The sequence below is a fragment of the Babylonia areolata genome, chromosome 18 (assembly GCF_041734735.1).
Source record: "Babylonia areolata isolate BAREFJ2019XMU chromosome 18, ASM4173473v1, whole genome shotgun sequence".
NCBI classification, from domain to species: Eukaryota; Metazoa; Mollusca; class Gastropoda; order Neogastropoda; family Buccinidae; genus Babylonia; species Babylonia areolata.
In genome coordinates, this window is record NC_134893.1 from 5,358,217 (window position 1) to 5,370,716 (window position 12,500).

At 45.9% G+C, this 12,500-nt stretch overlaps 1 protein-coding gene across 4 annotated transcripts in view; it reads left to right on the forward strand.

Moving 5' to 3' along the window:
• The window catches only part of LOC143292383 (uncharacterized), a 59,299-nt gene that overhangs the window by 5,197 nt on the left and 41,602 nt on the right, over positions 1 to 12,500 (forward strand). For all 4 annotated transcript variants that reach the window (XM_076602600.1, XM_076602601.1, XM_076602602.1 and 1 more), the window contains exon 2: positions 6,451 to 7,164. In XM_076602600.1, the coding sequence (XP_076458715.1) occupies positions 7,003 to 7,164 (162 nt within the window). In that variant the 5' untranslated portion in view covers positions 6,451 to 7,002. The remainder of the gene's footprint in view (positions 1 to 6,450; positions 7,165 to 12,500) is intronic.

Here is a 12,500-nt window from a genome sequence, read left to right on the forward strand (position 1 = left end):
AGCACGCACATGAGCGCGTGCAAAAGCACACACACACACACACACACACACACACACACACACACACACACACACACACACACAGAATTGAGGACAGACGAACGACAATCAGCCCAGCAGGACACTACACTACCCTTCGACATGCGCTAATATCCAGGTAGCCCTGGCACCATGCCAGCATCAACACCTCCATGTCACTGTCACTATCGCACAGAGGGGGAGAGAGGGCCGCGGGTTGGGGAGGAAGGGGAGGGAGGGGGTGAAAGGAGGAGGGAGAGGTGTAAGAGGGTTGTTTCTTTCGGGAGGGGCTTCGGATTGGGACAAAACGGGGACAGGCATTAGGGGGAACCAGGAGGGAGAAAACAGGGGTGGGGAGAGTGGGGGGTGGGGATCCAAACTCGGTGAGTTGGGCTCGTGCCCAGTTTAGTTGGCAGATTGCCAGCGGAATAATATTGCGTATCTTTTGAACAGCCGCCCATTGCTTGCATGGATGTGTGTGTGTGTGTGTGTGTGTGTGTGTGTGTGCATTGCAGTGTGAAAGCCAGGTAGCCTTTTAACAGCGACGTGCGTTCGCCTTTGATTGGGGTATCAATATGCCCAGGGCAGGTGCACAGAAACGTGTTTTTGACGTCAAGTATACCAGTAGGCAGGCCCCTGACGAACAACATTCATATTCAGTGTTTGCAAAATAAGGAGTTTTAAAGAGGATCTGTATCACTAAAAGGCGTTAAGCGAGTTCATGGATGAATTGATTGCAAACTGACGTTCGGCAGAGTCGGAGAGAAACCTGAAACCTGTCTTGGGGATGTGCAGTCTCTGTTTGACTGTTCTCATTGTCTGTCTGTCTGTCTCTGTCTCTGTCTCTCTCTCTCTCTGTGGTCCTATCTGTCTCCTGTCTTCCATCCACCCGCTCTGTTGGTCTTGATGTTTATCAATATGCACAATGTAAAAAGTTTCAGTCCTATCCGGTTTGGAGAAACTTTTCAAAGAGCTGACTGCATTTGATAATTGAAATGAAGAAGAATGTTACATTTCCTCTTATTTTTCTTTGCCTTTCATACAAAATAAACCGCGTGATCAAAGTCGAGCCTGAGCATCCCTTAACACACACCGACACTGTCATTCTATCTCCTCCCCCTCTGCCTCCCCCACACATATACCTCCACCGCTACACACCTGTTTTTTCTTCTTCTTCTTCTGTTTTTTCAACCTATGACAAACACGAGGTAATCGACCTGTGTACGTGCTACATTTGTGGCTTCTGGGTGGGGATAGGTGTCATTGACACTCAGACTATCACAGGACAATGACACCACTCACTGGACATCACAGGACAATGACACCACTCACTGGACATCACAGGACAATGACACCACTCACTGGACACGGGATAGTCCGTCAGATGAGCGCGATCTTTTGCCGAGTGGTGAGGTCATGAAAACCGCCATCTGACCTAAAGGTTGAGGACCCTCTCCATCACTGTCGCACAGGTAAACATCGTGCAGACCCACGAATGCGTGATTCCCGTCCATCGTTTGCTTTCTTGCAGAAAACCACAAAAAAAAGTACACTTTTTAAACGGAACAAAGCTGATATTTATTCATTTTTAAAGGTTTGTATGAGACTTGGTGAGTAATTGAAACCCAGTACCAAAACATGCACAGCATATTATACTGTCCCGAAAAGAGGCTGTATGAAAGCAAATTAAAAGAAATAGTGAAAAGATGTTCACGCGAGAGTTGGTAGTAAAGGTAATGTGTGTGTGTGTGTGCGTGTGTGTGTGTGTGTGTGTGTGTGTGTGTACAGTGAAACAATAAAGTCTGTGACAGAACAGACTGACGCTGTTTGGAGGAAAGCGAACGGCTGTCGTGAAATCAAAACTTGCGAGTTGGGTCACAGGAAGACCGTAATGATCCTGACGAAAACCGTAGTTCCGTCGCCTGTGCAGTAACAGACTTTGATAGACTCTATGGTTGGGGTTCTTCCTTCACTCAACAGTCATCCATTGTCCGCTGTTTTGTCTTTTGAGTGAGTGGTTACGGGTGCAGAGTCGGACGTGCTTTTGTCCTCGTCACTCCATATGCATTTTTGATGATGTCTGAAATTGGTATGGCCACTTTTGGGACACACACACACACACACATTATTCCCCGAGAATATTATGAAAGAAAAGATACCTTTTCTCCAACACCACCCATGTCAGCTCACTTTGGATGTATGTGGAGTGGGAAAGGGAGTGTGGGGGGGAGGGTTTTTTTGAGAAAGAGTGGTCATGAATGTTTTATGTTACTTGTAATATTTTTCTTTCATGTAAAGCGCCCTGAGCTCATAGTGAGAAAGGGCTATATATATATATATATATATATATATATATATATATATATATATATATATAAATGTACATTATTATTATTATACCGAATCCATCAGCTTGCTATACAAGATTAATAACCTCTACTTTCTTCCGTATGAAACTTGATGCGCTGAAGACAAAGTATAGTAAAAATGTTACATGCATCTGTGGTAAGCAGTTCAGCTTGCATCATTGTTTGTTTCACTGTCAACAGTTACGTACCTTCTTGCCCAAGTATAGAGAATAACTATTCTGCAGATGATTTTTGGAAAGTTATTTCTGACGAGGTTTTTATGGTCGAACTTTCACAGGCATTAGCTCATAGCCCTATTTCTACATTCCTTTAATGTACTTCAGAACTGTGTTAAATGTTTCTGGTTATCATTATCATTATAGAATTGTTACTGTTAAATGTAATTGCACGTTAGTTATGCATTTTTTGGTAGTTTTCTACCTTTTCTGTTTTCCTCTTCCTCTCTCCCACCCACCCCCACCCCCTCCTCTTTCTTTTCTTTTTTAATCGTCTATCACTGATAGTGAAAAGCCGCTAAAGAACGAACACACACACACACGCACGCACACACACATACACACACACACACGCACACACACACATACACACGCGCGCGTGCGCGCACACACACATACACACACACATATACGCGCGCGCGCGCACACACACACAGTGGTGTGTGTGTGTGGGGGGGGGGGGGTATTGACGATGAAATGTAGGTAGGTAAATATCTTCTCATATTAATTTCAAACCAGTATTTTAGGTTTTCATTTCGCTGATTTACATAAAGCGCGCGTTCATGTCTTTCCCTTGTGGTTAAACGCACAAAATAAAACACAACAGCAACACAACTGCTGTCAGCACCAACAGCAGCAGAACGGTTGTTGAGGACTCAGTGTTACAGCATCTCAACCCCCTGCCACGCCTCTTCACCCAGACCCTTCCCCACCATCCATCTTCCGTGGAACCCCCATCCTTCCCCCCACCTCCCATCACTGGCTAGCAGCATGCAATCAACCAGGCAGCCCCCAGTGATAATGACACATCACAAATTACGCCCCCTGCCTGGTGACGACAGAGCCAATGATGTCAAATCACCAGCAGGTGAAAGTGACGCATCCTATTCCTGTCACTGCGTGGGGTGTCGCCATGAAACACTTGTTTTCCGGCGGTTGCTTTAGAACAACCAAATTAACTTTCCTTCTCGTTTTCTCTCCCTTCGTGTGACGCAGTTAGTGAGGTCTCACTCAGTCATTGTGTCTAGTTATGGCAGCGGTCATGTTATTGGGTAATTTCATAATAAAAGTTATAGTCTGTCAGTCTTCAACAAAGTGGTTGTTGCAGTTTTTGTTTTACGATTTTATTTGTCCTGTAGTTTTGATTGAGTTAAATGCTGGCAATTAAGTCAATGAGAAAATAAAGATGTTTAGTACGCTGAGGTTGCTTTGTGTTTTTCTTTTACAAATCTCGTTTATTTGCTATTATTTTTCTGTATCTTTTGTCTCTCCTTGTCTAACGGTTTATTAATCTATCAGTTTATTTAGATTCAAACTCTCGACTGTTGGCCGCCGTTCTTTTTCTGTCTCTGGACCTTGCAATTGGAATGAACTTTCTCTTTCGCTTCGTCAAGTCTCCACCGCACTTAGCTCTTTCAGGTCTGGCCTTAAAACCCACCTCTTCCCAAAATAGCCTCCCTTCCCTGCCTCTTCCTTGTCTTCAGTTTCTCCAGTTTTAGAGTTATGCGTGCGTGAGAATGACTGGTGCGAAAGCACAAGATTCAACGCTATATAAATACCATTATTATTATTATTATTTGTTTAATTTTAAACGATTAAAATTCCTACTAGAATTGATGATTTGGGGAACACTGTTTGCAAGAACAAATTTGTTTTGTCTTACGCGAGTAACAGCCGGTTGTGCAATAGAGAAGTAAAGAAATGAATAGGTAACAAATATATCTGGACATGAATGAATGAATTTTATAAATAAATAAAGAGATAAATAAATAAATATAAAAACATTATTATTTAATTATCTGTCTATTATGTTTACGAAGTAGAAAAACCCCTGCTAATTTGTTGTCGCTGTAGTACTCTGCAATAGCTTATTGTGTTTATGGTGTATTTTGTCTGCAATGATATGTGTGCAAAATACTGATAATGATGATGATGATGTTTCAGTATGAGAAATATCACCTTTAATTACTGCAAGGGACAAAAAAATGAATAAATAACAAAGAAAACATTATATTTTGAAAAATCAAAATCGCACAGTAACCCGCTCGCGCTCCCGATCCAACCGACAAAGAGCTAAACCTTCTCTGCTTCCTGCATGAGCGCGCACAAGTCTAAAAAACGAACTCATACAGACATTTTTCATTCAGCAGCACTCCGGCCCCGAACAAAGAAAAACTGGGGAATAAAGACATTGGTTGGCGGTACAGCGAGACGTCAGCTGCACAGCGGTGTGTTGGTGTGTGTGTGTGTGTGTGTGTGGGTGGGTGGGTGGGTGACAGCTTATCATGATTGTATCGTTCTGTTCTCCGTGTGTTCCCGCCCTGGGACGAAGCCACTGGGATGCATGCATAATCTACAGCACGCGCAATGACGGAAATTGATCGGTCGCTGCCCTGCGCGCGCTGCCTCCGTGTCTGTTCCACGTGTGTTGCAAGCACACCTGGATTGCTGCTGATGAGGGGCAGGGGGAGGGGGGCGTCCTGGGAGAGGAAGTGGGGGAGGGGGGGGGGAGGGTGTAGGATGATGACTCACTACCATGTGGGTGTGGGTGTTAAATCCCGCTTTGGGTTATTTTTGAATGTCGACCTTGTTGCCATGGAGCCGACTGTTGTCCGAGTCTCAGGGTCCCATATTATATGGGGGGAAATACCTGTTTCTGTTGTAGGGAAACTGTTGTTGGAATGTTTGGTCAGTTGTTGGGTAAGGCTGTTTGAGAGCTGGGCGGTGTGGAAGTGAATAGGGATGATGCGGATACAGTGTGTTTGTGAGCGTGTCTGTGTCTGGTTGTCTGCATGTAGGTGGAGATCGAAGCAGTTTTACAATGCGGTCCTTTTTTTTTCTCAAAACGCCCCACCACCCCCTCTTTTTTTTTTTTTAAACGCTGTTTTTATTCTTTTATCGATACATCTAACGAATGTGTATGAAACTGGGTGTACTTTTAACTCGTAAAGCATACAGCTGAATATGCCAACTTTTGTTTTTGTTTTGTTTGGTTACACTTGGTTTTTCATCACCTGTGGTTTTTGCGCTTTTTTCTGTGATATCTTGTTGCTTTTTGTCTGTCTGTGTATGTTTGCCTGCCTGTCTACCTGCCTGTTTGTCTAACACCCCCTCCCTCCCCCGCACCCCCCCCCTCTCTCTCTCTCTCTCTCTCGTTCTCTTTAGCTCACCATCTGTTCCCCCTTCTTGTGTCAGTTCTTTTTTTAAGCATTGATAAACATTTAAATCATTTCAGTATAAAAAACGAAATGAAATGGTAGTGGACACATGGAAACCTGGCCACAACCCTCTGTCTTCAGTCGTTGCAATGTCAGAAACTGTATACGATGCACTTTACATGTCAGCACATAACTTGTGTGTGCTCATCATTCAGCGGTTTTTGTTTGTTTTTTTTCCCTGGATGATGTCACCTTTGACATTGGGGCTTTTATTGTGTAAATGAGATAAAATATCCATTATTTCAATTTGTACTGTTATTGATATTCTTGTTGAGGTCACATGTGCTGACCTGCAGCCCAGCTTGCCTAAGTTACATTTTTTCTCTTCTGTCTTCTGATATCTAATATATATATATATATATATATATATATATATATATATATATATAATGTATATATTTGTTTGGTTGGTTGGTTGTTTGCGCCTTGTTGGCTTTTGGTATTTGAAAGAGCCAGAATGTGGAGCACCATACGGCAAAGTGACTGTGTCAATAATAAAAACACATGCCTAATAAATAGGATTAAATCTTATTGAAATTCCGGCTTTTAATTAAAGAAAATATTCATTTCTTCAATATTCTGGTCATATTTTATCGCACTATTGTTTTCACTTTGTAAATTCTGTTACAGGACCTTGGAGACAACCACTTTTCGCCTTGAGCTGAAGGATAGAGGCTGTTTTAAAAAAAGACCGGCAAGTCCACCACACATGACCCAGCAAGCCCGTGGCAACACGCGTCTTTTCGTGTGACCCAAGGAGAAGCAGCTTTCAAGAAACCAGCTTCAGCGTCTCCTTGGTACAACCTGACCAGCTAGGAGTTTCCATCCTCGCCAGTGGAATTCTTGTTCACATCTTTCCTCTGGAGTCTGGCCTTCGCCGCTGGAGTTCCGACCTTCCTCTGTGTGGAATGATCTGTTGTTTTTCGTAAAAGTTTGTTTTGGTTTTTTTTAACCTCGACCTTGGAGCGCCGCCGACCTTGGCCAGGGGCCTACTACACTCCCTGACTCAGCTTTCGGAGTATTGACCCAGGGAGCGGAGTCTCGACCTTGTCCACGGAGTATTGTTGACAGCCCCTTCTATTCCCCTTCTCTCGCCCTGCTGCTCCTCTCAGTCGGCCCTGGCGATGCAGATACCGAGGTGGTTGGGTCAGTGAGGGAGGGAGAGAGAGAGAGAGAGAGAAGATGGGGGAGCGGGTGGACGAGCTGGACGACCTGTTACCTGCCCACTGTGCCAACGCCTACCTGGACACGTGGGACCCTCGCCTGTCCATCGCCTTCTCCAACACGAAAGGACTGCGAAATGCGCCCGGCGAGAACAACTGCTTCGTCAACTGTGCCGTTCAGGTAGGCAGACGCACGCACGCATACACACCCGTGTACGCACGCGCGAGCACACACACACACACACACACACACACACACACACACACACACACACACACACACACACACACACACACACACACACACGCACGCACGCACGCACACACACACATCAACAGACAAACATAATGGTTTGGTAAACGAGAGCGCACATCACAGTCAAACGATATCAAAGATCACAGACCGTTTATTGCCAAGTGATAGAATATGGGAATTAGTTTATTTGTTGTCTAAGCATACAATTTCAGCACACATGCATACTATTGTCCCTGAAATCACGAGTGAAAAAAAAATGAAAAAAAGAAAGGCACGGAGAGGCACAATAATGCACGCACTGCATGTACATGTACTTATGAATGAAAAACTCAAAACTGGTCATCTCATATTCCAGTGACAAGCAGTGCTTGAGATCAAAAGTCATGGAAAGACAGAGTGGGGTGGTTCTTTTTTTCTCTCTCTGTCTCTCTCTTCTTCTTTTTTTCCGGTGGTTGGTTGAAGCGCGCGTGTGTAACTCGTTTAAAGAAACTGGATTGGGAGAGAGACAGACACATTCACACACTCAGGAATAGAAGAGAAGGAACAGTTTCAGTTTCACTTTCTCAAGGAGGCGTCACTGCGTTCGGACAAATCCATACACGCTACACCACATCTGTTGAGCAGATGCCTGACCAGCAGCATAACCCAACGCGCTTTAGTCAGGCCTTGAGTGCATGCTTACATATTTGTGTACCTATGAAAGTGGATTTCATTTTACGTAATTTCGCCAGAGGACAACACTCTCGTTGCCATGGGTTCTTTTTCAGTGCGCCAAGTGCGTGCTGCACACGGGACCTCGGTTTATCGTCTCATCCGAAAGACTAGACGCTCAGTTTGATTTTCCAGTCAAACTTAGGAGAAAGGGCGAGAGCGGGATTCGAACCCACACCCTCACGGACTCTCTGTATTGGCAGCTGAGCGTCTTAACCATTCTGCCACCTTCCTCCAGAGAAGGAACAGCAGAGAGACAGTCCACACGCAGAGGTGGGGATGGAGGGACGGCGAGGTGTTGTGGGCACTACTGGGCGTCGGTGTTACACAACCAGCAACCTGCTGTTGACAAAAGGCTGACCACTCATCGTCCATTGTATTGCTGTCCTGTGTTTCGATTGCGAAGTCTTTCAGCCAGCTTGGACTTACAGCCCTGCTCGGGCGTGACCGATCATGCGCCTCGCTCCACACCCGAGGACCCTTCACATCCGCCAACCCAACTTCCCCCAAGATCAAAGCGGTTCACGCCTGATGACCCCCGTGAGCACTGTCCCGGCAAACAATACCCCCCCACCCCCCTTCATCCCCCCCCCCACCTCCCACTGTCGGGAGTGTTGCGTGTGCAGAAGGAGGGTTCGGCAGGTACTCAGTGCGACCTGGCCCACAGGTGCTAAAGCCGATTATACAAGAAGAGCGCGGATCGCCTCAGGCACTGCCGCGGATCGGCTGGTCCGAAAGCGCCCGATTGGGTTTTAGACCTGTCTGTTGCTGACTGACTGGTGGGGGGGATGAGCAGATCTAGGGAATGACTGATGGCCGTGTTATATATTGTATGATCAGTACTGTGTGCCATGTTGTGAGTACAATGAAATTACTGGCTGAGAATTGTTAGACGCTGAATATAACTTCTTTTTTTTTCTCTTTTTTTTCTTTTTAAAGCAGTGGCAGACACGAGCGTGTCCCTCTTTCTCACCTGTTATATTGTCTTTCTATTAGCCGTTCTGTTTTCTGTCTGTCGGTTGGTTGGTCGGGTTCTCTGTCTCCATAGATCTCTGTCCCCCACCCCCACTCTTTCTCTCTGTGTGTGCTGTGTGTGTGTGTGTGTGTGTGTGTGTGTGTGTGTGTCTGTCTGTCAGTGTATCCATTTGTGTTGTATGTATAATACATATATATGTGGAAAGGTGAAAGGGCCGTGGGAGGGTACGGCCTTTTACAGTGAATTCAAACGCCCACTTTGTCCAGAGTTCGGCACTGGAAGGCGAAGTATATATTTACAAATAATGTGTGTGTGTGTGTGTGTGTGTGTGTGTGTGTGTGCATCTGTTTCAGACGTATGTGCAATAATTTTGGCAGTTACTACTCACTGGATAAAAAGAAGTGCGTGCCAGCGAACTCTCAGCTGGTCACGCAAGGACGTGCTTAATCTCTGTTATGGAGATGACGTTCCTGAAATCATTCCTCAATACTTTTTTTGCGGTCATTTTTTTATGATATGATTCTGTTTGATCTCTGTCAATACAGTAAACGTGTGCGTTTGTCTCTAAAGTGTGTGTTTTAGGTTTCTGTTATGTGCGTTATGCACAGCTACGTGTGCAGTTTTTCTCTAAACGATCATAAAGGTGGTGACTTAATTTTAATTACAATGGTCTGTCTGTCTCTCTGTTTTTCTCTTCTCACTTTTCTGTGTATTGATTTTCATCGCATCAATGTACATATATGTCACAGAGGACACGGGTTGGGCCTCAGTTCTAAACAATTAAGATCTAACGGGACTCAGTTCAACTGGGCGGAGACTGTACGCATTCGTGTTTTTGCCATGGAAGGAGTTTCCAGCTTTCAAAGAGCCGTTCGGCCATAAATCGGTCTCCATTGTTGGCGCCGAGTCGGGGGGTTGTCGAAGTTATGAATAGTCGCGTGTAAGAGATGGATGAGTTTGTCAAAGGTGGGCTTTGAACTGGTGACCTGTGACGTTTGTGTCTTGACACCGGGTCGGCCGGTGCTCTCCTCCTCTTTCCCCTTCTACTTCCAGCTGTGTCTCTGTCTGTCAAACTTTATGTTTCTCTCTCTGTCTCTGTCTCTCTCTCTCTCTGCCCCCTTCTCTCTCTTTCTCTCGCTCGACCCTGTCTCTCTCTTTCTCCGAGTCGCCCGTGTCCACGATCGCTGTGTGTGTGTGTGTGTGTGTGTGTGTGCACGTGCGTTTGTTTACATGCACAAATTTGGGTGTTGCTTGCGTGTGGTGTGTGTGCACGTGCGTTTGTTTACATGCACAAATTTGGGTGTTGCTTGCGTGCGTGCGAGCGTGTGCGTGCAGTGTGTGTGTGTGTGTGTGTGTGTGTGTGTGTGTGTGCACGTGCGTTTGTTTACATGCACAAGTGTGGGTGTCGCTTGTGTGTGCGTGCATTGTGTGTGTGTGTGTGTGTGTGTGTGTTGTTTGCTGTGTCAGACCTGTCATAATGATTGTGTTTGCTGCACTGCATGCACCCACTGACTGTGTGTGTGTGTGCTTTGCCTTGAGGCTTCATCCCCAACACCCTCATCCCCCCCCCCACCTCTCTCCCTTCCTACCCCACCACCACCACCACCTCTGCCTGTCCGTTTATCTTTCACCACTTCCCCTGCCGCATCCTGTCTCCAAACACCGCTCCCCCCTCACCCACCCACACACCCTCCCCGTCAGCCCCCTCCCAACCACCCCTCACACCACCTCCTTTCCCTGCTTATCACCGTCCTCTCATGTGCTGATCCACGTTAATCTTGTCCCGTTACCTGTCTAAAACGATGTGGATTAAATGCTTTTTGGGGCCACGTTTCATTTTGTCTGAGGGGAGGTGTATGTGTGTCATTATTGACAAAGGTGGTTGTGCTGCTGACAAAGACGCTAGTTTTGTTGGGGTTTTTTTATGGGGGGGGGGGTTGTTTGCTAGTGTGAGTCAGTGAATCACAACAACAGTGCATCATTGGGAGCATTCGCTAGACTGCATGCGCTAGCGCTCGAATTCACATTCAACTTTCAAGTATGGATACACGCACTTGTATACCTAGATGCGCGCGAGCGCGCGCGCACACACACACACAAACACACACACACACACACACACACACACACACACACACACACACACACACACACACACACACACAAACACACGCATGCACACACACCGTTCTCTCACTCTCTCCCGCCCCCGCACCCCCTCACCTCCCCCTCTCACACACACACTTAAACACACTCTCACGCGTTGCCTCTGTCTGTCTGTCTCTATCACACACACACACACACACACACACACACACACACACACACACACACACACACACACGAACACACACACACACACACACACACACACACACACACACACACACACACACACACGAACACACACACACACACACACACACACACGAACACGAATACACACACACACGAACACACACACACACACACACACACACACACACACACACACACACAAGAACACACACACACACACACACACACACACACACGAACACACACACACACACACACACACACACACACACACACACACACACACACACACGAACACACACACACACACACACACACAAACCACACAAGGGGTGTAGAGGAAAACAAGTGCAGATCAACAACCGTTCTGCCGTTTTAAAAACGGCTCTGCAAAGAAGCTTAAAGATATTTCTGGTGCAACAAATATTTAATCCTGTCAATGACAGCGACTTTGGGGGGGACTACTGAATCCTCTGCAGACAAGCACAATATGGGCGGGCATGTTTGAATTCATGTGCGTATGTATTGTGCGCGTGCGCGCGTTCATGAGAGAGAGAGAGAGAGAGAGAGAGAGAGAATAACCTCGCACACGAGTTCTGTAAAACGGTTTCAAAGAAAGTTTCAGTTCACCACTGATAGAAACATCACAAACTGCACGAAGTACCAGAGGAGAAGAAGAATGTCGCACGTTGAAGGATGTCAAAATAAAAATGAGACGTCATCATTACGATGACGCCATTTTGTCCTTCGCCAAGGGAGACATAAACGTCATGCCAGCGTCTTGAATTATCGGCACTGCCTTAGCCTACCGGACGAAAACTTCACAAAGTTAATGTGTCTTCAACAGAAGATTCAAAATGGCAGCGAGCAAAGAGCCTGAAACATTCAACTAATCTTTGCCTGAAACTATAGCTGGCAAGTCAAAAGCATAACGGTGGGGATAATCTCTCCAGAACTGCATTGCTAAAGCCGTTAAATCTACCACAGGAATGAGATTGAGGATTTTACTTTTTAAGTCAGAGTGGCTGAAGGTGGTATGAGGCTGGAGTTATGTCACACGGGGTTTCTAATGACCGAAGGAATGTTGGGTTCGAATGTCAGCAACCGAAGGAGTGTCCATGCTTTTGGAAAGTAGCTTATCCTTTTGATGTTACGTTTTTTGTGTTTATTCTTTGCTTACTCAGTGTCTATTCCTGCCTCAGTCTCGTCTCTCTATGTTTGCCCTGGGGTCTGGAAGTTAAGAAGCATACATGTATGTAGCCTGTGCTAATCCACT